The 24,586-nt window shown below is 59.9% G+C and overlaps 2 protein-coding genes across 2 annotated transcripts in view; one reads left to right on the top strand and one right to left on the bottom strand.

Annotated features, from left to right (window-relative positions):
• The window catches only part of SLC43A1 (solute carrier family 43 member 1), a 32,461-nt gene extending 27,577 nt beyond the window's left edge, over positions 1-4,884 (top strand). The window contains 3 exon segments of the mRNA XM_055547162.1: positions 1,036-1,159; positions 2,719-2,820; positions 2,822-4,884. Coding sequence (XP_055403137.1) covers positions 1,036-1,159; positions 2,719-2,820; positions 2,822-2,866 — 271 coding nt within the window. The 3' untranslated portion in view covers positions 2,867-4,884.
• A 4,191-nt stretch (positions 4,885-9,075) lies between these two features.
• RTN4RL2 (reticulon 4 receptor like 2) lies at positions 9,076-23,301 on the bottom strand. Its single transcript, XM_055547379.1, has 3 exons — positions 23,202-23,301; positions 19,178-19,656; positions 9,076-11,060 (listed from the first exon to the last, which is right to left on the bottom strand). Exons 1-3 carry the CDS (start codon positions 23,299-23,301, stop codon positions 10,311-10,313), a joined length of 1,329 nt encoding a protein of 442 aa, XP_055403354.1. The 3' UTR covers positions 9,076-10,310.
• Between the last annotated feature and the right edge of the window lie 1,285 nt (positions 23,302-24,586).

Here is a 24,586-nt window from a genome sequence, read left to right as displayed (position 1 = left end):
TTCCTGGCTGGTTCTTCCCCCAGACATCCACCAGCCAGCTGTGGCGCCTTGCTCGGGGCTTTCCCCAGAGGCCTCTTCTGAGCCTTGCCCACCTCCCTGGAAGCGCCCCCTGCTCTGCTCACCTCTGTTCCTCAGCACTGCCACCTTCTGACATGCGGTGCTTTCTTGGTTTTCGGCCGCACCACGCGCGATCTTAATTCCCTGACCAGGGACCGAACCTGTGTCCCCCTGAAGTGGGAGCTGGGAACCCGAACTGCTGGACCACCAGGCAAGTCCACACTATGTGTTCATCTCGCCTGATGTGTGACCACTACCCAGCCACCCAGAATGCCACCTCCAGCTCTGGTTCTTTGCTCTCTCTCCACGCACCTAGACAGTGCCTGGCGCGTGGTAGGAGCTCAATAAGTGATGTGTCAGAAGAATAAAAACAGCCCGGTGAGGTTAGCACTCTCCCTGTTTTTAGGGAAGGAAGTGAAGTTCAGAGAGGCTGAGTTACTTGCTGTTGTCACACAGCTGGTGGTGGTGGTTTAGTCGCTCAGTCGTGTCTGACTCTTGTGACCTCGTGGGCTGCAGTCTGCCAGGCTCCTCTGTCCATGGGCTTTCCCAGGCAGGAATACTGGAGCGGGTTGCCATTTCCTTCTCCGGGGGATCTTCCCGACCGGATCAAACCCTGGTCTCCTGCACTGTAGGCAGAGTCTTTACCAACTGAGCTTCGACGGCAGCCCATCACACAGCTAGTAGGTGTCAGAAATTGGTTCTGTAGCCTTCAAGTCATAGCATATACCCTCGAGGCCAGGGCATATGCAGAGAGCCTGAGACTTTTTAAAAGTTTCTGCCATGCCACTTGGGATGGAACCCTCGCCTCCAGCCCTGGGAGCGCAGTCTTTAGCACTGGACTGTCAGGCCCATCCTGAGCCGGAACTTTTAACCTCTGCCTCGCCTAGTGGACAGAGCGTGATATCCAGGGCTGGAGGGCACAAGCTGGGCTGGAGAGGGGCGCACGCCCCTCACGCGGGGCCCCCTTCTCTTCGGCAGGTACCCGTCCAAACACTTTGGGACGCTGACGGGCCTGCAGTCCCTCCTCAGTGCCGTGTTTGCCCTGCTGCAGCACCCGCTCTTCATGGCCATGGTGGGGCCCCTGAAAGGAGAGCCCTTCTGGGTGAGCGGCAGGGGGGCGTGGGGGCCATGGGACCCCCCTGCCTGGGTGCAGCTGAGGAGCTGGGGGTGGGGGGCTCTCGCAGGTGGCGGAATCTTTCATTCTCGTCTCAGCCAGGAGGCACCGTGGAGGTCTCTCATCTGGGGGTTCCCAACTGGCGGTCGGTCAGACCTCCTTATAGACGCCCCAGCCTGGGCCCAGGACGCTGTAATAAGCTCCCAGGTGACCTGGGGATTGGCCCAGTCCTGATCCAAGGCAGGGACCTTCTGTCCTAGAAAGGGCTCCTCCAAACCCTCTGAGCTCAAACACCCCCCATGCTGGGGCACCAGCTGTTGGTCTTGTTGGAAAGGCTTTTCCTCGCTTTGAGCTGATCCCACCTCCCTAAAGCTGACATCTGCCCCGGGGATCCACGCACTCCCCTCAACCCTCCTGCCAGAGCACGACAGTCACTGTGTCCCAAGTGCTCACCAGGCGCTGATAAGTACATCAGTGCAGTTCAGTCGCTCAGTCGTGTCCGACTCTTTGCGACCCCATGGACCGCAGCACGCCAGGCCTCCCTGTCCATCACCAGCTCCCGGAGTTTACCCATACTCATGTCCGTCGAGTCGGTGGTGCCATCCAACCATCTCATCCTCTGTCGTCCCCTTCTCCTCCTCCCCTCAGTCTTTCCCAGCATCAGGGTCGTTTCCAGCGAGTCAGTTGTTCGCATCAGGTGGCCAGAATACTGGAGCTTCAGCTTCAGCCTCAGTCCTTAGTGTATTTACACTGAACATGGCCACCATGGCCCAGAGGATGGGGGATGTAGACTCGAGGTGACTGGCCCTTGAGCCACCCCGTGAGGAATGGGGTGGGCTGTGTGCAGGGTCTGAGCGGGGCCTCCCGGGCTCCTGCCCCCGCTGCACACGGCACCCACACTCACCCGCCACCACCCTGCCACAGGACACCACTGCCCACATCCTCAGAGGCCCAGGCTCCCAACCCACACCAGGTCATTTGGGCCCTGGTGTCAGGTGGGGTTCAGACCCGGCTCTGGAGCTTTATGGGCATCCCGTGAGATGCTGGCAGAGGGCGGCTGCCCACAGCAAGGGCTCACTCTGTGTATCTTCCGGCCCAGAACCAGTACCCCCTAAAGGAGATCAGTCCTGAGTATTCATTGGAAGGACTGATGCTGAAGCTGAAACTCCAATACTTTGGCCACCTGATGTGAAGAGCTGACTCACTGGAAAAGACCCTGATGCTGGGAAAGACTGAGGGCAGGAGGAGAAGGGGATGACAGAGGATGAGATGGCTGGATGGCATCACCGACTCGATGGACATGAGTTTGAGTGAACTCCGGGAGTTGGTGATGGACAGGGAGGCCTGGCGTGCTGCGGTCCATGGGGTCGCAAAGAGTCGGACACGACTGAGTGACTGAACTGAACTGCACTGCACTGTACTGAAGAGGGCCCGGGGTGCAGATGGCTGCCTTCTCCTCCATGAGGGAGGCTGAGCGGCCCCCGAGGGTGATGAAGGTGGACAGATTGCCTCTTTTTTTTTTCTCTTTCTCTCTCCCTGCCCTGCAGGTGAATCTGGGCCTCCTGCTCTTCTCACTCCTGGGGTTCCTGCTACCATCCTACCTCTTCTGCTGCCGTGCCCGGCTTCAGAGGGCAGATGTCGCCTGCTGGGGGGGGCCCCCTGAAGATGCACAGCAGCCCCAAGGTGGCGGCCTAGGCCCCCCGAGTCCCGGGCCTGGACCACAGGCGGCCACGGCCTGCACAGAGGCACTGTCTTTCCCTGTGACCTCCGCACAGCGCCGGGGACCACGGATTTATAAATAACGGGAGAAGTTCTATTTTTGTGGGGACGTGTGAAAAAGAAAGGAAAAAAAAAAAGAAATTCCCAAAGCCATGTTCCATTGACCAAAGACGCCCCTGTGCCAGGATCGCATCTTCTCGAGCCTGGGGTTGGAGGGCGGTGCGGCCCTGCACTTCCTCTGGGCCTCGTCTGAGGGGCCTGCCCGCTGGTGCCTTCTGGGGGCCTGTGGGGTCAGCGAACAGGTGACCCCTCAGCTGTGCAGGGCCCAGGGTACATGCGATGGCGTGTGGAACTCCCTTCTCCTCCGGGGAAAGGGGCCGAGGTGTGCTGGTCGTGTCCTGAGGCCTCGGCGTGGGAGGGAAGCCCCTCCTGGGGGCTGAAGGGTGGGTTCTCTCCCTGACGCTGCTCCCTGCAGATCTCAGAGGAAATAAAAAGGGAAGTGAGAGACTGGCTGCGGTGTGCCTGCCTGTGTCTGGGGTTGGGGGGGGGTGTCTTCCCACACCTCCATCCCCCTTCCTCACCTGGGCTTAGCTGGGCATTAACTAGGACACTTAAGGTGCCAGCCCGTCCATCCCCAGCTGCCTGCCTCAGCTCGTTGTTATTTGCCGCACCCAGGTGGAGCAGGTGGAGGTCCTGCCGTCTGCTCCCACCCACCTCCCCACTTCTCAGGGTTTGGGGTACATCTGGCAGGGAGGTTGGCCTTTCTCCCTACTGACAATCAAGGCTTTGGAAAAAATGCTAAGGCGTGCCTCTTGAACTTTCTTGTCATGTGTCTCTGGAGGTCTGTTTAAAGTAACATTTTTTGGGGGGCGGGTGTTGTGTTTTATCTTAAAACTTCGTGCAAATTTCGAGCTTCATCTTGTGCTATATTTATATTTACTTTCAGGAATAAAGGGAGACTTTAAAAGTTACCTGCATCAAGGGAAGACACCATCTTTGAGGGCAAGGGGCCCTCCAGGAAGCTATACCTCATTTATCCCACTCCTGCCTCTCTTTCTGTCCTGGGACATAAACCTGAAACTCACAGAGGGGAGGGACGCGGCAGGGAGGGGCCTGTGTGTCCATGCTCTGCCTGTCCCAGCTACACAGGCCCCTCACTGTGTCCTCACCGTAGAGGTCGGTGTCTCCGGGTCGTTTTGTAGAGAGAGAAAGGCTCAGACACGTTAAGGCACAAGACCCAAGGCACAGAGCTGGCAGGTGGTGGGGCTGGGCGTTGTGGCTGCCGAGTGTGAAGCTCAGGTCTGCCGATGCAATCAGCAGAAAGGAGGTTCTGAGATTGTCAGTCCAGCTCTCTGCTGCCCTCTCAGGGCAGAGAGGAACCACAAAGGCCTTATGTACCACCCTACTCTCAAAAAACCTAGGAGAACCCTGAAATAATGGCCGTGGAGGACAGTATTGCAGAGGAGGCCTCCCTTTGTCTGCAGTTCTCTTTAGAAGCGGATTCGGTAGCCTGACTCCCCCATCTGACGGATGTCCAGCGGGGTCTGGAGACGCGGTTAAGCCACACGGCGCAGCCCTGGCTGCTCGCAGCCCAGGCTCCTGGCTTCCCACGGTGTCCTTTTCGCAAACTAGGAAACCAGATTTGGACCGCATCCGCCAACGGGTTGGACGGGCTCCCAGCGGCCTTGCCTGGGTCTCGCTCCACTCTGTGCCCGGGGACCTTGACCTTCCGTCTGGAGAGGGGCGGGCGGAGGGAGCCCGGCTGTGCGCCCCGGACTCTGCGCTCCGCAGGAGGCGCTGCGTGGCTGCGGCTGGGACGGGGTTGAGGGAGCCAGGGGAGACCCCACACCCTCCCTCGACAGCCCCTGCCGGCTCGTCTGCCTCTCCTGGGTCGCATCTCCAGACCCCTCCCCTAAGATAGCCCCGTGCCCCCCGACCACGGCGCCACCGACCCTCGAGGCTGAAAAAGGGGGCCTCGACCGCGCCCCCGCCCCTGCCCAGAGGGCGTGGGACCGGGTGGGGGACGCAGGCGGGGATCTCGGCCTCCTTGGGGTGGGGTGTCTTCTCGCCCCGCGTCCCCTGGGGAGGGGGCTGGCGGGGGCGGCCGTGAGCTGAAGCCTGTTTGTCGCGGCGCCGCCGAGTGGAACAGATGGCTGGGAGGGGGGGAGAGGGTACGTGGCGGGGAGGAGGAGGCTGCGGGGGCCGGGGGCTGAGGAACGCGGGATTTCGACGCCCCGAGTCTCCCGGGAGAAGCGCCCCTCCCCACTTCTTCCCAGAAAGAGGGGGCGGGCAAGCGCCTGCCCTTTCTCCCCCCCGAGAACCCCCCCCCGCAGACCCCGCCGTCCCCCCGGGGGCGCGCCCCTCATCCCCGGGACCCCCAGAGCGGGCGGCGTCCAGGCCGCCGGGACGCAAGGGTTAATGGGGGTCCCCACCCCCGCTCCGAGGGGCGAGGGGGCGGCGGGACGCGGGGCGAGACTTCTGGGGGAAAATGTGCCAATTGGAACATCACGCAGATGAGCTAGGGTGGGGGCTGGGCAGGGCATAGGGCGGGGGTCGGTGGGCGAGGGACCCGAGGGGCGGGCTGGGGGCTCCGGCCAGGGCAGTGATGGGGACCGCCGCGGAGGCCCGCGGGTCTCTGCAGAGGAGGCCGCCCCTCGACCCTGAGCCCCAGAAGAACGAGGCTCTCTCAATCTCAGGTCAGGGTCTCAGATTCCCTGCGAAGGGGGCAGGCAGCGGCTTACCTCGCGACCCTCACCGCGGCCCCGCCCCGTCTGTCTCCTGCATCCTTCTCCACCCCCATCTGCGGCATCACCCCTGTCCACGCAAGAGTTCTGTCCGTGGCTTCCGCCAGGATCTAACTTTTCTCTCTTTGCTTTCTCCTGTCTGCCCTCCTCCCTCGGGACCACCGCACCTCCGAGGAGCTGTTTCTCCGCCTTCAGAGACCTTCCTAACCCAACCCCACGTGTTAAAATGCAGATTCCAGGGCTCAGGGAGAAACTGGTCCAGTGGGTCTGAGGGGCTTGGGAACCTGCGTCTTAGCTGTTTCCCACCCGAATCAGATAGGAAAGACCTTCACTTCAGAAACACCGGGCAGGGACTGGGAAGCCTGGATAAGCCTCCCTCCACGGCCACTCCCAACCTCTCTCGCAGGATCCTGCCCTCCCCTCTGCTCGGAGTAGTCACCTGGGCTTCCAGGGGACAAGAAGATGCCAGGAAGGACGGAAGGAAGCAGGAAGGGAGGAGGAAGGAGGAAGCTGCGAGTCTGTGCCTGCTGCTCCCTCTCTGAGCTGGGCCTTTCTTAGCCTTCCTCTCTCTGTGCCCGGCCCTCTGCTGCAGCGGGGAGCCGTCCTCAATCTGGCCACCAGCCTTGCCTCACTATCTCCCTTCCCTTCCCCACCTCATCTGAAGTTTCTAGGAAGGCCAAAGGCTCCTGGGATGGGCCGTTTGGGTCTTAGGAGGGAACGGCAGAGCCTGAGTCCCCACCTCCCCAAGAAAGAGGCAAAAGCACCCCTGGGATTGAAAGAAAAACCAGAGGAGGCGGGCAGGGCTCGGAGAAAGATAACAGCAAACAGATAGGTGACCTTCAAGGGCCTTGCACTTACTCCCCACGACAACTCCCTTTAGGCAGGCTCTGTGGCCCCCAGGTTGTAAATGCAAAACCAAACGAGGGATGCTCAGAGAGGTTAAGTGACTTGCTCAAGGTCACACTGCAAGTGGGAAAATAACTCGGTAATTCACACCTCTATGTCTCCCAGAGCCTTTCTCAGGAGGCTGCTGGGAGGTGCCCCAGGCCTGCCCTGCCTGCCCCACCCCCGGGGGCCGTGGGGACAGGAGAGGGGACCGTGCAGAGATGAAAGGGGAACATCTGATAAGTCTGGCTGGAAACATTAAAAATTCATCTAGAAACCTGACCCCGGCTGGACCTTGGGCCTACCACCTGGACTGTCCCCACCTGGTGGCCTCTCAGAGCCTGATGGGCAAATGTCACTTCCACAGGGTCCTGGGAGCCCCTTCCCACCCTCACCCCGCAAGTCTTTGCCTTTCATAGGAGAGGGGTTCTCTCATGGATTTGGGAGCTAACATCAGGAGTCAGCAGCTCAAAAAGCAGGGCTGACAACCCTCCCCCCACTCTGAGTGTAAGAACCTTAGAGGTTTAAGGGCTTATGGACCTTGTCATCTGGTGTCCTTCTCTGCCTCTCCCCAGGCGGAGAGATGCTCACGCTCAGGTTAGGATCCCTGCGCCTGACTGTGATACCCACAGTGGCCGGTAAGGGGCAGCCCCCTCCTGGGAGCCGGCCCTAGCCTGAGCCTCTCCCAGCAGCTTTGAAGGAGGAGAACAGAACCCCACGGCTAAGGTCAGCAAGATGGAGCTTTGGCCTTGAGGAGGGGCTCTGGACTCTGTTATCTGAGGCAGGGGGCGAGGGTCCCATGTCTGGGGAAGACTGAGGAACTTTAGGAGAGGTGCAAAGTGGATTTGTGGTGTTCACGTTCATGGTAATGGAGGGCCCACATGGTGCAATCTTTCCAGCTGGAGTGAAGGTGTCGGGGGGAGGGCAGGAGAGAAAAAGATAGAAAGCGAGGACCGGACGCTGTAGGGCCTCCGAGGCTTTGCTAAGACGTTTTATCTTTAACTTGCAGGGGAACAGGGAGCCCGTGGTACGTGCCTGAGTAACACAATGACATAATGCGAGTTCTGGTCTGATGGATCTGGCCAACATGGGCCCGCGGAGTGGGAGGCAGGCAGAGATCGAATGCAGGAAATCGGGAGAGGAGGTTACTGCTATTTTCTTCCACATTCTAGGCATGAGGTAATGAGGAGACGCATCAGGCAGGGAGCTGGGGCTGTGGGGGGGAATGGGAAGGAAGAGCTGGGCGGGGGACGCGGGGGGACCGGGTGGGTGAGCTGATGGGAGATTCAAGGAAGAAACGGAGGAGCTCACAGCCACGGGTGTCGGGCAGCCAGAGAACACAGAAAGCAGAGAACACGGGCTGGGGGTGGGCACTCGGTGAGGGGGGTCCAGGAGGTTCCACTCGGGGCCGGGAAGTGTTGCACAAATCCCCTCCCCTCTCTGAGTGGGCCTCCACTGCCCTCCTCGGAGCATCCCTGGGGGGTGGACCGGATGGCCTTGCAAGGCCCTCCGGTCTCAGGGTGTGCGGCCCAGGCTTATCCATCTGTGTTGTCTGGAGGCTGGTGTCTGGGCATGTGAGATCTCGGGGTGGTCTCTGTGCGGGGACTCACGGGAGTGGCTGTGCATGCCCATCAGTATTTGGGGTGCATCTGCCTGATTGTGGGGCCCGTGGGTGTTGGCGTGCCTGCACGTGCTCTCTCTCGCTCTGCTTTGGTGCAAGTGTGTGTGAGCGAGCGTATGAGCGTGGGTGTGCACGTGATGGGCGTCCGTGGGTCTGTCTGGGCGGGTGGGGGCGGGGGTGGGGGAAAGTGGCCTTGCTGTCGGCTTTCTCCAGAGGCTCACACACCCCCCTCGCTTTCACCGTTCTGAAATAGCATCTGGACCAAAAGCCCATGAATATTTCACGACGATAATTCTGTGACCTGGACAGCCTGCTTCTGATTTACCAGCATCCTCCCTCCTCCCCCTCCCTGCCCAGGCCCCAGGGGTCTCTCCTCCTTCAGAGCTCTTGCAGGCTGGCCCCCTAAGCCCACTCATCAGCCTCCTCAAAGCCAGCATGACAGGCGCCCCCGTGAGACCCCAGATTCAGCACTCTCCACTGCACCCCAGCCTCACACCCTTATCCAAAGTCTGCCTGCTTCAGGCCTCAGATGGTAACTCCTGTTCCATCCTCCGCTCTCTGCCAGCCTTCTGGGACCCCTGGCCAAGGCCACAGGCCCTCAGTATCCTTAAGCCCTGGCACCACGGTATCCTCTTTCCATCCCCAGCTTCCAACTTACATTCTTAACCCTAAATTTAAACCATCCAAGTCTCCCCCAATTGCTTCTGGCAGACGAGACTTACCCAAGTCCTCAGCCAAGGCTCTCCCCTTTCCCTAGCCTCTCCTCCACACACCGGAAAGATGAAGCTTCTCATCATACCTCAAGTGAGCAAGACACCCCGACTGGGGATTCTCATCCCTCTGATCACCAAAATCCCTTGGCTTTTCCACTAACCCGCTTGGAGAACTGCTTCTCTGACCAGATTCCTCCCTGATGTCTTCTGCCTCACAGGAGCCGAGGGGAAGAGAGCCCATTGGCCTACAGGGTTGCTGTGTACAGCTGTGCAGGTTGCACTCTGCACAAGGGCCGAGTGTGAGCTGAACTCCAGCTTTTTGCTGTTTGCTAAAGTGTTTGCTGCAGTCTGAAGCTGTGTTGCCCTAAGGAAGAGGTGTCTTTTTCAGGTTTACCCAAAGCCATGTTTGGGCTGGCTGTGACCATCGCTGCCCATGTTATCACTCCTCCTTGCAGGGGGAAGTGAGAGATGCTCCGTTTTCCTTCCTGAAGGAACAGGGCCTGGGAGAGAACCATTAGCCAGGCTGGAGGCCTTCCCCAGGTCTGGCTCCTCCGGCACAGACAACTCAGGGTCGGCTGCAGCCGCTTCTCCTGGACAGATGAGGAGGCGAGGTGTGGTCAGCACACTCCTGGCTTTCGGATTTCACCTGACCTGCCCGGGGCTCCACAGTCACCCACTTCTTCCTCCGCCTTCAGTTTCTTCTCGTAGGGGAAACAGCAGGAAGCACTTGGATGCTGTGGAATGGCTCCTGATTGCTAACTCTCCCGGCCCCTGAAAGCGTGATGGTTCTAAGCCCTTCTCCCACTTTTGAGATCCTGAGCCAATAAACTACAGGAGATAAAATAATAGAATTTTTTAATAAACTTTTTTTTCCCCCAAAACAATGTCTGTTGATCTTCACCCACACAGGGGCCATGGTGGAGAGGAACGTTCTCTCCAGGCACCCTCAAAAGTGTCCAGGGTAGACTTAGGAGAAAAGTATTTCTCCAGTGTCGGGAAGTTGAGGCGAGGGGCGAGGATAAGCAGAGGCCTGGGGCTGGCCTGACGTCCCCCCAAAGGGCTCCGGGGAGCGGCGCCCTTCCAGGAGCTTACGAGGGCTCTGCTGGTGGACGCTGCTCCGCAGACAAAGCTCCTCTCGAGTCTACCATAGGCGCTGGAGGACGGGGTCCGCGGCGGCCCGGGGTGCCCACTCAGCCTCGGGATGGGCACGGGTTGACGGCCGGAGATGGGGAGAAGACCCTGGCCATGTCTTCGGGTGGCTGGGCCACCAGATGTGCGCTTCGGGGGCTGCCATCGGCCGGCGGCCCGGGAGGCGGGGAGAGGTGGCCGGATCCCTGGGGATGCGAGGCGCGGGGAGAAGGCAGGCCGCCAGCCCGCGGTGGGGACTGGAGACGGAGGATGAGGGGCGGGGGTGGGGGGCCGGGGAGACGCCGGCTGCTTCAGTCTCAGCACCGCGGTCAGAGGTGGTGGGGCGCCAGGATCAACAGGCAAAGCAGCGGGGCGGCGAGCCCGGGAGCGCGCGCGGGGCCGCGGGAGTCCGGGGGCGCCTGGCAGGCGGCGCCGGGGCACGTCTGCTCGCCCCGCCGGTCCTCGCTGCCGTAGCCGCCCCAGTAGTCTTCCTCGGTGGGCGCGTCGCCACCCGGGCTCCCCCGCGCGTCTTCGGCGGGCAGGTCGCGGTAGAGGGTGGAGGGGTCGGCCGGCGGTGCCCCGGCCTCGGCCACCCCGTACAGGTGGTTGGAGGAGCTGTTGGCGCGCGCGCGGCCCCCGGGTCGCGTGGGCGCGGCAGGCGGGCAGGCCTGGAAGTCGGCCTCGCGGAGCGCGCGCAGGTCGCGGCCCCGGCGCTCGGGTGGCGAGGCGCACGTCACGTCGGAGCTGGACACGCGCGCGCGCTGGAACCAGGCCCAGAGCGGCCGCGCGCGGCAGTCGCACGCCCAGGGGTTGGCGTTAAGCCGCAGGAACTCGAGCGACGGCAGGTCGGCCAGCGCCTCGCCGGGCAGCGAGGCCAGGCTGTTGTTGAACAGGTAGAGGATGGTGAGGCGGCCGAGGCCGCGGAAGGCCGCGCGGTGCACGCCCTGCAGCCGGTTCCCGTGCAGCAGCAGCCGGTCCAAGCTGCCCAGGCCGCGGAACACGTGCTCCGTGAGCAGCCGCAGGCGGTTCCCGTGCAGGAAGAGGTGGCTCAGGTTGGCCAGGTCCGCGAACAGGTCATCCTGGGGCCGGCATGGGGGAGAAGAAGACGGATGAGTGCGCCTGAGCCGGCCTCGGAGGGCGTTAGGGAAGGGCGGGGAGCAGCGTGGCAGACCAGGAAGGGGTCCGCCTTCTAGAGTCCTGGGTTCGAATCCTGCCTCCTCTAACCTATTTGTGCAGGGAAAGCAGTGTAGTTCTTATAACTTTGGGGTGCATCAGAATCCCCTGCGGATCCCTGATCCCCACCCCGCCCCCCAGTTTCCGATTCAGCAGGTCTGCGGTTGGGGTCGGGGCAGGAGCCCTGAGATGCTGCATGTCTTCACGAGTTCCCAGGTGACGCAGACGCTGCAGGTGGGAGGGCCACACTTGGAGACGGGAACTTACGATTTGGTTGAGCATTTACCTTGTTTCATTTCATCTGCACATCTTACAGACTTCCTGACTCCAAATCCTGGCCCTACTATTAACTGACCCTTGAGCAAGTCACTCAGTATCCCTGTGACTCAGTCCTTCGTCTGTAAGATGTGGTTAAATGAAACAACAGGTATTGATATACGGGGTGGGCATTGCCTGAGTTAGCCATTATTGTGAACTTGGCCAGCAATATGTCTCCTCATCCGTAAAATGGGAATGAATGTACCTCCTCCTGGGTTTGTTCTGAACCTTAAAGACAATCCATGTGCGGATGAGATGGGTGAAGTCCGGGTTTAAATGCAGCTTTGCCTTCTTTGCAGCTGCGTTACCTTCCACAAGTTATTTAACCTGTTTCCTCAGTGTGTATAACTCAAAAGAACAACTCTTTCAGCAGACTGAGGGGGGTTACATGAGATCCGGTAACCATGTGGTACCCAGTCGGCACACAGACCACCATCAATAAATTATGGTTATTATGACAATGGGGGCTTCCTGGGTGGTCAGGGATAAAGAATCCACCTGCCAACGCGGAAGACAAGGGTTCGATCCCTGGGTCAGGAAGATCCCCTGGAGAAGGAAATGGCAGCCCACTCCAGTATTCTTGCCTGGAGAATCCCAGCCTGGTGGGTTACAGTCCACGGGGTCACTTTAGCTACTAAACAAGAACAACATTATGACAACAGGGTCTTAGAATTAGGTCCCATCCCCTGTCCTTTAACAGAGGACCTTCCTGGAGCCTGAAAGTTCTGCTACTAGGCTGGGACATTAAGGGGACCATGTCAGCTCCACCCCACAGGGACAGAGGGGCTGTGCCCCCTGCCCAAGGCTGGGGAGTCTCTGAATCGGATCCTATTAGTGCTGGAAGGGCCCTGAACTGTGGTTCCGGGAGGGGAAGGGTGGGGTGGGTGTGCTCCATGGAGGGGAGCTAGCAGGGGCCCAGGCTCTGTATTTTAGCCAGTTCACCAAGGTATTGGTGATGGGCAACCTGGTTAGGGAGTGACTGCTTCTGTGTGCACCAGCCCAACCTACCTTTTTTTACAGAGAGTACTGATACCCAGACAGATGAAGGGCTCGCCAGAGAGGCGGCCAGAGCCCCAGTCCTGAGGTACCCCCCCCTTGTGGAAGACACCACTGTGGTCCGCAGACACAAGGGGTCTGGTTCTGGGGGACAGGAGCATCCTACACCCTCAGTCCACCTCCCCCTGGATTCCCAGTTCCTGGCAGTGGCTCTACCACTGAGATGACCCCCCCAGCGGCCCCTCCCCGCCAGGCGCCTGGTCTCGGGCTCTCGGGCAGGGGGCGGGCGATGACTCCCAACCCACACCCCCCCCACCCCGCCTCCACCTTCCTGTGCTCCCGCGTTGTCTCGCCCCCTCCCATCTGGCTTCCGCCCTCTCCGCTACAGGAACCGCGGCTGCCAAGAACCCTCCTCTCGGCCGCACCGAGATCCGCTCCCCTCCACCTTGAGGCTCCCTGCCGCCCCCCCGCCCCGCTCAGGTCTCCCTCCAGGGGCCTCGAGCCTGGTCCAGCGGGCCCTGGCGTCCTTGTCTTTCTCTTCTCGGCTCCCCCAGGGCGGGGGCTGAATGCCTTCCACTCAGGAACACCTAATGAGCATTTCTCTTTTTAATGGAGCTTCAGCAAGAGTAAGATGGACCCAGAGATGCCGGGTCCAAGGATTGATATGGGAGGGAGGGGTACAGAGGGCATAGGTGATGGGCACTTCGGAAGCTTCCGGAGGTCCGGAAGGGGCGACCCAAGTTCAGAGACCCCAGGGAACTCAAGCACCCTTGACCCGCAGCCCCAGTTTTCCGCTACAGAATTCCCTGAATCCAGTCTCTTAGTCTTTCCTCCCGAAAGTCCTGCCCCTGCCCTTTCTGAAACCCAGCCTTGGGGGGTACCCCACCCCCACCCCCGCCCGATCCAAGCTGTTGCCAAATCCCACTGCCACTTCCTAGGCTGCAGCTCTCAGATGCAGCCCTTCCCCTCCCCGCTGTGAAAACGGTTCTCTGTGCATTAATAAGCTCTTGACTTTCACAGCCCTCGCCCTCCCCCACCACCCTCCCTCTCACCCCCTCCCTCTGGGCAGAGAGCATCTGCTAAAGTCATCCTCTTCCATTTCGGAAAAACCACATTTCCCTCGCAACACCCCCCTCCCCCCGCCCCGCCCCGCCTCAGCCGGTTCACAGCTCTCTGCATCCATTTGGAATCTCAGCGCAGCGTCCCTGCCCCCTTCCCTGGTCAGCATCCTGTTCTTAACCTTGCCTCTCCCCGGTCCAGCCTCCAATCAGCTGCTGGGCTGTGTGACCTTGGCAGCTGCAGGCACCTCTCTGAGCCTCAGTTTTTTTTGTTTGTTTTTTGTTTTTTTTTTTAACCCCCATCGGTGAAACAAGGGACTTGAGGTCGTTGATCATTAAGATCCATCCTCATCTGATATTAATGAGCAAGAGAGTCCTGGAATGTACCTCATTCATTCAACAAAGCTGCGCTGAGTGTCTGCTCTGTGCCAGGCACCCCCACGGATGGCTTCACCCATCTACCCCGGGAATCATCACCATCATTTGCGTCAGCAGCTGAGTAACTGAGCGCTTACCATGTGCCAGGCTCTGTGCTACACAGATCCCATGTAGTAACCGGATCCTCACAGCCCTGTGAGGCAGAAAATATTATCCTCCCCCTTTCAGAGATTAGGGGAAGGAGGCTCAGAGAAGGCAAGTGGCTGGCCTAGTGCAACGCCCAATAGGAAGTGACGTGCAGACGTGAACTCTGGAGCCAGGCCTCCGAACAGCTGCACTCTGGACTGAGACAGACCCGAGTGATTCTAGGCTGTGCTGCTCATGAGTTGAGTGGCCTTGGACGGGATGCCTTAACTTCTCTGAGCTTCGGTGTCCTTAGCCATTGAATGGGGGGAACGATGCTTACTCTGGACGGGGCTTCCCTGATGGCTCAGCGAGTAAAGAATCCGCCTGCAATGCGGTAGACCCCAGTTCGATCCCTGGGTTGGGAAGACCCCCTGGAGAAGGAATAGGCTACCCACTCCAGTATTCTGGCCTGGAGAATTCCACGGACTGTATAGTCCATGGGGTCACAAAGAGTCGGACTGACTGAGCGACTTTCACTTCACTTCACTGGACTGGGCATGCGGAGCCCTTTTCAAGCAGCATCCCCTTTAATCCTCACAACAGACTCCTGGGGTTTAGGGCATTGTCCCTGTTTCACAGATGGGTCCGTTGAGGCTCAGAGCGTTTAAGTAACTTGCCCAAAGCCACAGCGCAAATGAGATCTGCCTGATGGAAAGACTGCTCTTTTGTGGCACGCAGGCTGCTCTAATGATTCAAAAAAGGGTCCATGTCTCTATCATGCAGTTCCACCCCAGTAGGAATGGTGCTGCAGGAGAGCAGGGACCCTGTCCTTGGTCACGTCTGAAGCCCTGGCACCCAGGATGCAGCCTGGCGTGTGCTCAGTGAGTTAGCTGTGAGCAAGGTGCCTGCCACGGGCTGTCCCAGGGCAGGGCATCCGGGAGAACCCTCAACCCCGTTTCCAGCTCCACCACCCTCCTCCTGAGATGCTGTGGTCCTCTTCCCTCCACCAGCGCGCCCCTCCTGGGCGGCCCAGCACCATCGCGGGTCACGCCTGTGCCCTGGGGACCTCACCCCCGGGCATGCGCCCCACCTGCCTGTGGCATCTCCCGGGCTAGTCTCTCTGGGCCGTTCACAGGCAGAGGCTGCCTCCTTCCCATTTGTGAAGGGCCAGGTGTTTCCTTCCCATGACGCCCATGCCATTCAGGCCAGGGGCGTACAGAACCAGCACGCCCCATTTTAGAAGAGCCCAGCACCCCTCAAGGTGCCCCCTGCCCAGGTCGTTCCTGACCGCTGGCCCCGGCTGCCATTTGTGATGGCGGGTCAGGCTGTGACGACCAAACTGATTCAGCACGGGACTTTACAAATACGAGTTCATTGACTCGTTACAGCTGTTGATGGAAGGTATTCTTTTTACTAGTCCCATCTTAAACTTGGGGAAACTGAGGTTCAGAGTCAGGGGCACCAACTTGCCGAAATCAAGTTGGAAAATAACAGAGCAAGGATGCAAACTCAGGTCTGCTGACCCTAGATTCCCTAACCTACTGGAGTGCAACTGGATGGTAGAGACACCTGGCTCTTTTTTAATCGTTAAAAAAGAGTTAATCATTAAAAGATTTGATCATTTTAAAAGCCTGCATGGTATAACCTATATATATTGATAAGGAGGTCAGGGTCTCAGTAATAATGGTTGTCGCACGAGTAATAATTAGCAACAATAATAACCATAATAACCATAGTGCCCATATATTGATGTGGCCCTGTGCTAAATTTTATTTTCTCTTATTTGGCTGTACCATGTTGCACACGGGATCTTAGTTCCCTGACCAGGGATCGAACCTGTGCACCTTGAAGGGTAGTGCTAAGTGTTAAGCACTGGACTGCCAAGGAATTCCCTACATTTTAATCCTTACAAAACTTCTTGAATCAGTATTGATATGATTAAGTACTATCATGATTGCCAGAGAGGAAATGCACCTGGAGAAAGGTTGAGTACTTTGTCCAAAGTCACACGTGATCCAGGATTTGAACTCTGGTCTGACAGATTCTAAAGCATGTGCTTTCAGAAATAAGCCCACTCTGCTGCTTTTATGAGTGCCACACCCCCCCCCCCCGCCCCCCGGCACCTGGTCAGACCCCCGTGGAGAGTTCTGAGTGATGCAAACGGCCTGAAATGTCATCAGATCACGAGGGTTCGAGCTCCGTGGGTCTTCCTGGTGGTGCAGCCTCAGAAACATCATTCTGTGCCCCTGCTCCCCGCTTGCTGTGAGGCCTGTGATGCTGAGATCGCACAAGTCCCCAGGCACTGGGACAGTGTTTACGAGACTTTGGGACAAAGTCTTTGGGACCCTCGGTCTCAGCTGCCTTATCTGTAAGGAGGTGTGAACAATCCCCAAACAGGGCTGCAGAAATGAGATGAGGTGACCAAGTTAGGAAGGAAACCGTGAGGTGCCAAGTTAGGAAGGAAAAAAAAAAAAAAGGAGTGTTCTGGTACCCACCCGTGGTCTCAGCAGAATCCTTGAAGTTGACCCATATCTTCAGGATAGGCCCCAAGATGAGCCATTTCACCGAGACCAGTATTCAATGAGGCGGGTTTCTCTTTCTAAAATAGTATCTTAACAAGCATTTATAGCATGCTTACCGTATGCCAAGCACTATCTTAAGTGCTTTACAAATTATTCATGCACTTAACGCTTCTAAAATCCCTAGGAGATGGATGCTATGACTACTCCAATTTTACAGATGGGAAAACTGAGGCTCAGGGAGGTTATAAATGTCACACACTTGTAAATGACGGAGCTGACACCTGTCAAGTCCTTACCACAGCACCCGACACTTAGTGTGCCCGCTAATGGCTTGTTGTTTAGTCACTAAGTCCTATCCAACTCTTTGTGACCCCATGGACTGTAGCCCTCCAGGCTCCTCTGTCCACGGGATTTCCCAGGCAAGAATAGTGGAGTAGGTTGTTATTTCCTTTTCCAGTGGGTCCTCCCGACCCAAGGATCGAACCCACGTCTCCTGCAATGGCAAGCGCTTTCTTTACCACTGAGCCACTAGGCTGAGGGCTAGTGGGCTGCTACTATTAGTATTTATGCAATAAATATGCTTGCAATGCAGGAGACCTGGGCTGGGAAGATCCCCTGGAGGAGGGCATGGCAACCCACTCCAGTATTCTTGCCTGGAGACTCCCATGGACAGAGGGGTCTGGCGGGCTACAGTCCATGAGGTCACAAAGCGTCAGACACGACTGAGCAACTAAGCACAGCACACGTAGTAAGAATAAAACACAACATACTTTCCCAGCGAACGATCTATTTTACTTCCTGTCTCTCCCCACCCCTAGAATGCTCTCCACAAAGGCAGGAGTTTCCTCTGTTAACACTGCAGCAAGCACTTACTTGGTGCTCAATAAATGCTGGATTACTGTTGCCATCGTTACTGTCACTGTGAGCATCAGATGCGCACAGTGCTGAGCAGTCAGGCCCCAGCCCGGAGCGGGGAGGGAGAAGGGCCGTCCAGGTGGGTGTGGGGAGAGGGTCGCAGCTGGAAATCCAGAGGCCTGAAACTGAGAGGGAGGCTTTTCTCCTCGGATGGTTTGCAGGGCCTGCTATTGCTTCCTGGGGAAGCAGTGGGAGGACTTGACTGTCAGACAGTCAGCATAAGAACAACAGGGAACAATATTTAGATCAATAACAACAATAAATAACAATTACTGTTACTCCTTCCTTTTTCTGAGCATCCATTTCCCAGCAACTTCACAGCTCATTACCCTTTCTTGTCTCCTCCCATTGCGCTGAGACAGTAGGTTTTGGGGGATGGGATCTAGGAAGGGTAGGGTTTCCCCTGGTCTCGGCACCCAGTGAGCGGGAGCCTCCTGCGGGGTGCCAGCCGCAGTGGCTCTGCCCTCCGTGTCCCCCTGCCCGCGACGCGGGAGGGCGTGCGGGTGGGCGAGAAAAGCCGCCACGATGCCCCTCCGGGCTGCACTGCCCGCGAAAAGGCAGAGTCCCCCGGAAGGCAAGGGGGAGAGGAGAGATCACGGGAAGAGACACACACCTCCACCCAGACAGACTTGGGGGGGTGTGTGTGGAGTGGGCGCGTGAAGGGAGACAGACAGAAGAGGCAGAGGCAGACAGACGGGGGAGGCGAGTCAGTGAGCAAGATGGAGAGGGGCTGCGAGGGAGAGACAGACAGACAGCGAGTCAGACGGGGGAGTGGGGGAGCAGAGAAAGATGGAAGGGACAAAGAAAGCCCTGGACCAGGGGAAGGAGCAGAAGCCTTCAGAGGGGAGGGAGATGCTGAGAAATGGAGGGAGGGGCTTAGACACAGAAGGAGGGGCCGGGACACGGAGGGAGGGGCGGGACACGGAGGGAGGCGGTGAGACACGGACGGAGGGGGCGGGACACGAAGGGAGGTGGTGAGACACGGAGGGAGGGGGTGAGACACAGAGCGAGGGGCCGGAACACGGAGGGAGGGGCCGGGACACGGAAGGAGGGGGCGAGACACGGATGGAGGTGGTGGGACACGGAAGGAGGGGCCAGAACACGGAGGGAGGGAGTGAGACACGAAGGGAGGTGGTGAGACACGGAGGGAGGGGGTGAGACACGGATGGAGGTGGTGGGACACGGAAGTAGGGGCCGGGACACGGAGGGAGGGGGCGAGACACGGATGGAGGTGGTGGGACACGGAAGGAGGGGCCGGAACACGGAGGGAGGGGGTGAGACACAGAGGGAGGGACTGGGACACGGAGGGAGGGGGCGAGACACGGACGGAGGGGCGGGACACGGAGGGAGGGGCCGGGACACGGAGGGAGGGGGTGAGACACGGACGGAGGGGCGGGACACGGAGGGAGGGGGCGAGACACGGAGGGAGGGGCCGGGACACGGCGAGAGGGGGTGGGACACGGAGGGAGGGGGTGAGACACGGACGGAGGGGCGGGACACGGAGGGAGGGGGCGGGACACGGAGGGAGGGGGCGGGACACGGAGGAAGGGGCCGGGACACGGAGGGAGGGGGTGAGACAGGGACGGAAATAGTGAGACACGGAAATGCTGAGCAACGGAGGCGCTGGGCGCGAGGTAGGGAGGGTCCCGGGGGAGAGAGGCGAGCAGGAGAGGACTCCCGTGTTCGCGTCCGCGCGCGCCAGGCTCTCACCTGTAGGTGGACCAGGCTGTTCTCCTGGAGGTAGAGGTACTGCAGGCTGACCAGGCCGCGGAAGATGGTGCCGGGCAGGCTGCTGAGCTGGCAGCGGTAGAGATGCAGCGACTGCAGCCGCTCCAGGCCCTGGAAGGTGTCCGGCTCCAGGGAGCGCAGGTGCCGGTTGTCGCCCAGGTCCAGCTCCTCGAGCGCCTGCAGGTGGCGGAAGGTGCCCGGGTAGATGGCCGAGAGGTTGTTGGAGAAGAGCCACAGGGTGAGCAGGCTGGGCCCGAAGGAGCCGGGCCGCAGCGCGCTGATGAGGTTGTTCTGCAGGAAGAGGCGCTGTGTGCCGGGCGGCAGGGCCCGCGGCACCGCCGAGAAGTTGTTGGCCTGGCAGCTCACGGTGGGCGGCGCCGGGTAGCAGGTGCAGAGCATGGGGCAGCGGGCGGCGGCGGGGGCCGCGGCCAGGAGGAGCAGCAGGACGCAGGCCGGGGGACCTGCGAGCAAATAGGCGCTAGGCGGGCTGCCGGCGGGCGGGGGTTAGCAGACCCCGCCCACCTACCCGAAGGGGACCTGCAGGCCTACGAGGCGGGTGGGTGGGGGGGGCGTTGGGCGGGCTTCAGGCGTGGGGGGCGGGTGGAGTGGGGTGCCAGCCGCAGGCCCGCCCGCCCACCTACCCCTAAGCGGACCTGGGCCGAGAGCCTTGCCTTCCTAGGTTGGGGGAGGCTGGGATTCGGGGTGCAAGAATTGCAGGAGGCCCTGGTCACTTCCACCGACTTCCCTGGTGGCTCAGACGGTAAAGCGTCTGTCTACAATGAGGGAGACCCGGGTTCGATCCCCTGGGTGGGGAAGATCCCCTGGAGAAGGAAATGACAATGCACTCCAGTACTATTGCCTGGAAACCCCCATGGACAGAGCAGCCTAGTAGGCTATAGTCCATGGGGTCGCAAAGAGTCGGACACGACTGAGCAACTTCACTTTCATTTTCTGGCCACTTACACTTTTGGAGGCTCCTGGTACATTAAAATAAATGCTCAGAGGACACTCTGATTATGTTGAAAGTTGTTTGATGAGTGGCCATCTACTTTCCTTCCCGTTTTCACTGTGGTGGGTCTGATGGTGACTCTGGTCTTGGGCCGGTTGTCAAGAACGGCCCAAATGTCAGGTATGGACCACTGCTATGTGGTCCGGGTGCTGGGGGGCAGCCCTATAGGACGTTCCATCCAGCAGGGGTCCCCAGCCAGGACCTAATGCCTGAGGCTCTGAAGTGGAGCTGATGCAACAATAGCAGAGATTAAGCGCAGGACAAACCTAACGCGCTTGCATCATCCCCAGACCACCCCCTCTCCTGGTCCATGTAAGAACCGTCTTCCACGAAACCGTCCCTGGTGCCGAGAAGGCTGGGGACGGCGGCTACACGGGGCTTTAGCAGCAGCCCTGTCCTCTCCGCATTAGATGGGCAACACTCCTCCCCTCTTACGAGAACCAGAAGGTCTCCAGGCATCATTGCCAGTATCACCTGGGAAGAAAAACTGACCCCATTTGGGAACAGGTGGAGCTAAACCGAGGCCATCTGTGAGTCTAACGACCTCTGGCCCCCTGGTGACCTCGGGCCTCCTTCCTCACCTCTCCACCCTGGAAGGGCTCTCAGGGGCCAAGGGCAGGGGGTCTCTCCTTGCAGCCAGCAGCCACTGCAGGAGAGTGGGGGTGGGTGTCCTGGAAGGAATGCCGCTTCTGGGCCCTGCGCGGGCAGAATCAGCGCCCCGAGGGGGACAGCCCAGGAACCTCACTTTACACCCCAGGCTCTTCTTCAAAGTCACTTAAAAAAAATTGTGTTTTTTCAAAGTAACTCTTGAAGCTTGGCTATGATTCAGACAGAGAGGCAGGCCCAGGGGCTTGGGGGCTAAAGAGTCACATCTAGACCCCCACGCCCCCAGGCGCCAGTGGGGCGGTGGGCCCCTATCCCATCCTGACCCTGGCCTTCTGACCCTCACTGCCGCTGAGAAAGTTCTGGAGCCACCTTGACCTCTACCCTTGATCCTGGCTTCACGACGACTCTTGGGATTTTCTTCTGGCAGGTTTTGCAGCCCCCAAAGGCCAGATGCTTATCCTCTGGGCACACAGGGAAAGGGCATGCTCTGCTCCAGGCAGTGTGCTAGGCCTGGGAAGGCCGAAGACCCGCTCCCTTGGATGCAAGGATCTGAGATCCTGGGCCCTGGGGTGGGGGGGAGAGCCTGAGGGGGTCCATGCCTTCCGGTGACCCCCGGTGTCAGAGGCGTGAATGCGTGTGTGAGCCACGTGCTCTGTACATGTAGCACTCCTGGGCCCGGGGTGGCACACGGAGTGCACACGGCGCACACACACAGGGTGGCATACAGCACACACACACATGGGGTGGCACACGGTGCACACACAGCATGGCACATGGCACGTACATGGAGTGCATACGGCACACACAGGGTGGCACACGGCACACACATGGAGTACACACGGCACACACACAAAGGATGGCACACAGCACACACACATGGGGTGGCACATGGTGCACACACGGGGTGGTACACAGCACACACACATGGGGTGGCACACAGCACACACACACGGGGTGGCACATGGTACACACACGGGGTGGTACACAGCACACACACGGTGTCCACACGGCACACACACACATGGTGTGGCACACAGCACGCACGCAGGGTGGCACTCGTCACACACACACGGAGTCCACATGGCACACACACACACAGGATGGCACACAGGGTGCAACACGGTGCACACATGACACATGGGGTGGCGCACACACGGGGTGGCACACAGCACACACACACACACGGTGTGGCACACGGCACGCATGCAGGGTGGCACTCGTCACACACACATGGAGTCCACATGGCACACACACACAGGATGGCACACAGCGCGCACACACGACACACACACGGGGTGGTGCACGGCGCACACACGGCGTGGCACACGGCTCACACGGGTGGTGCACAGCGCACACACGGCGTGGCACACGGCTCACACGGGTAGTGCACGGCACACGCCCCGGGACGGCACACAGACCGCGTGCGTGGAGCAGATGTCAGGAATGCTTGGCGAAGCCTCCTCCCTGGAGGACGGCAAAGGCACGGTTGTCCCCGGCTCCGGCCCCCAGCGAGCGTGCAGGCGTGTGCCTGCGACCCCCCGCGTGTGTGAGTGCCGGGCCCCGTGCGTGTGTGGGCCGGGTGTGATGTAATACTCAGTGACACAGCCGCCGCTGTTCCATTCGTTCACACCACCTCCGCGCTCCTGGCCCTTCTCACCCCTCCCCCGAGCGGCGTTTCACGATCACTCTCTCCTCCCAGGGTTTCTGGGAGCCACGTGGGCTGCAGGGGCGCGTCTCTTGCCACCAGGCAGGGGTGGAAGCCTGGGGGGAAGGGGGTTTCACAAGGGCTGGGCTTTGGGGCCCAGGACAGCGGCGCTCAGAGCCGGGCAGCCCTCCAGGCTCATCCGGGTTCTGGTTCTGCTGACCTGCCAGCCGGGGATCCGAGAGGCCCAGTGACTTGGCCAAGGTCACACAGCAGAGTGGGGCGAGCACTGGAGCGGAGGGTCCCCGTGGCTGGCCAGGGCCGTTCCCTTCCTGGTGGGCTCCCCCTCCGGCTCCCTTCCCCAAGGACTCGACACCAGAGAAAGCCAAATCCCTTGCTGAGCCCTTAATCCTGTGGCTGATCCATCACCTCGCAGCGTGTGTGTTCAGAAAGCCGCCAGCCACCACCCCCCACCCCACCCCCTGTCCCCCCCAGGATTATGGAGCTCTTTCCCCAGCCTCCTGGTCGACTGTTCCCCCAGGAGAGGCAGAGGGAACAGGAGAACCCCCAGAGAACAGGGGGACAGAGAGAGCAGAGAAGCCCCTGGAGAGATGGGCCAGTCCCCAGGGCACCAGGGTCTCCTCCAGCCTGGGGTGGGGCAGGGGGCTCAGCAAGGACCCCCTCAGTCCCTCTAGCCCACACTTCCCTGCCCCCTGCTGGCCTCCGTCGCCAGCATCAGCCCCGCCCACCTCCCCGTGGCCTAGTGGTGGCCCCGCGGCCTCTCTGATGCAGGGCCCTGGGCAGGGGGCCCCCATGACAGCTGCCGCCTAACAGCGACTCTGTTGCCATTTCTGGCCCTGGCCGCCGCCATGCAAGGCAGCTGAAACCCAAGGAGCCTCATCCATAATTCAGGCTGTGGCTCACACTGGAAGCCAGACGCAGGGGAGGCTGGGGGGCTCTGGGCTTCTCTGCCCCCAGGGCCTGGTGAGCGGTGCCTCTCTCCCCCCTCTGCCCCCCCCAGCCCCTGCTCTGGGTGTCCGGCTCACCACCCCCCTCCCTGCCCCCTGCCTCTCCCCACCAGCACTCCACCCCCACCCCGCCCCCGCCCAGGCCCCGCCTTCTCCCCCAGAGGACCCCAGGTCCACTCCGGGCTCATCTCATGCATCTCTGGTGACCACTGGGACGAGAGGCACAGAATCTCAGAGCAGGACGGCGGACACCTCGTCAGCCATCAGGGGCTGACCCCTTATCTCAGTGGCCACGCCATCAGTGAACAGCCCAGGCCCTCACCCGAATCTCAGTCTGCCTTCAGCCCCTTTCTCCCAGGCTCCATCTGACCCCTTGCCACTATCTGGGCCAAGGAAAGCCCATTCCAACAGCTCCCCCCACCCTCTCTGCTCATGTCATCCTATCTTTTCTCTTTTTTATTTTTCACTGAAGTCAGTAGGTAGGTGATGCTCAAGTTGCAGGGGAGCATAGAGCAGTGATGGGCAGAAACCATCTGTGACTGACCACCTACTGTGTGCCAGCCACCGCATTTGGACACGTCTTTGTGCACAGAATCAACACAGCATCACCCCCGTGAGATCAAGATTCTGGCCCCCATTTGCAAGCGAGGACAGGGAGGCTCTTAAACATGAAATGAGTTGCCTTGGGTCGTGCAGCTGGTACAAGGCGGAACCTGGATGGGACAAGTCCCTGTCTAAAGGGACTCTCTGACCTTTCTCTGGGAGACCCCACATCAGCCACGGAAGCCACCCCGTGTGTGAGAGTTGCTGGGCTTGGGGGAAAGCGAAGATGGAAATGGAGCCCAGGTGCACAAGGCCGGGCCAGCAGTGATGCTGGTTCTGTTTGCCTGTCCAGGGTCGAGGCGAGGGGGGAAGCCGGGCTTTCTGCAACTTTGGCTCCCTGGGCTCCAGGCTCTGGTTGTTCGAGGTGACATCCCATCCGGGAGGCGGGAAGAGAGGCCCCGTGTCCAGAAGATGCGTCCAGAACTGACCCGGGGAGGGAATGGAGAGAGATCGGAACATGGCACCGATCCCGGAAGACAGAGGGGCCCAGAGCCAGAAATGATCCATTCACCGCGGGCCCATTGTCAAGGACGCCGGGCGTCAAGGCTCCCAAAGTTCTAGGC

Source organism: Bubalus kerabau, chromosome 15 (genome assembly GCF_029407905.1).
Source record: "Bubalus kerabau isolate K-KA32 ecotype Philippines breed swamp buffalo chromosome 15, PCC_UOA_SB_1v2, whole genome shotgun sequence".
Lineage (NCBI taxonomy): Eukaryota > Metazoa > Chordata > Mammalia > Artiodactyla > Bovidae > Bubalus > Bubalus kerabau.
The sequence above is the reverse complement of the archived record's forward strand: the minus strand, read 5'-3'. Positions and strand labels throughout refer to the sequence as shown.

Bases quoted from the DNA above. Each gene is read 5' to 3' on its own strand.
- RTN4RL2 (XM_055547379.1), bottom strand. From the start codon at position 23,301: ATGGCAACAGAGTCGCTGTTAGGCGGCAGCTGTCATGGGGGCCCCCTG. The intron at 19,657-23,201 runs GTGGGCGGGGCT...ATTTGCTCGCAG, and splicing joins CACCACTAGGCCACGGGGAG to GTCCCCCGGCCTGCGTCCTG. The intron at 11,061-19,177 runs GTGAGAGCCTGG...TGCCGGCCCCAG, and splicing joins ACAGCCTGGTCCACCTACAG to GATGACCTGTTCGCGGACCT.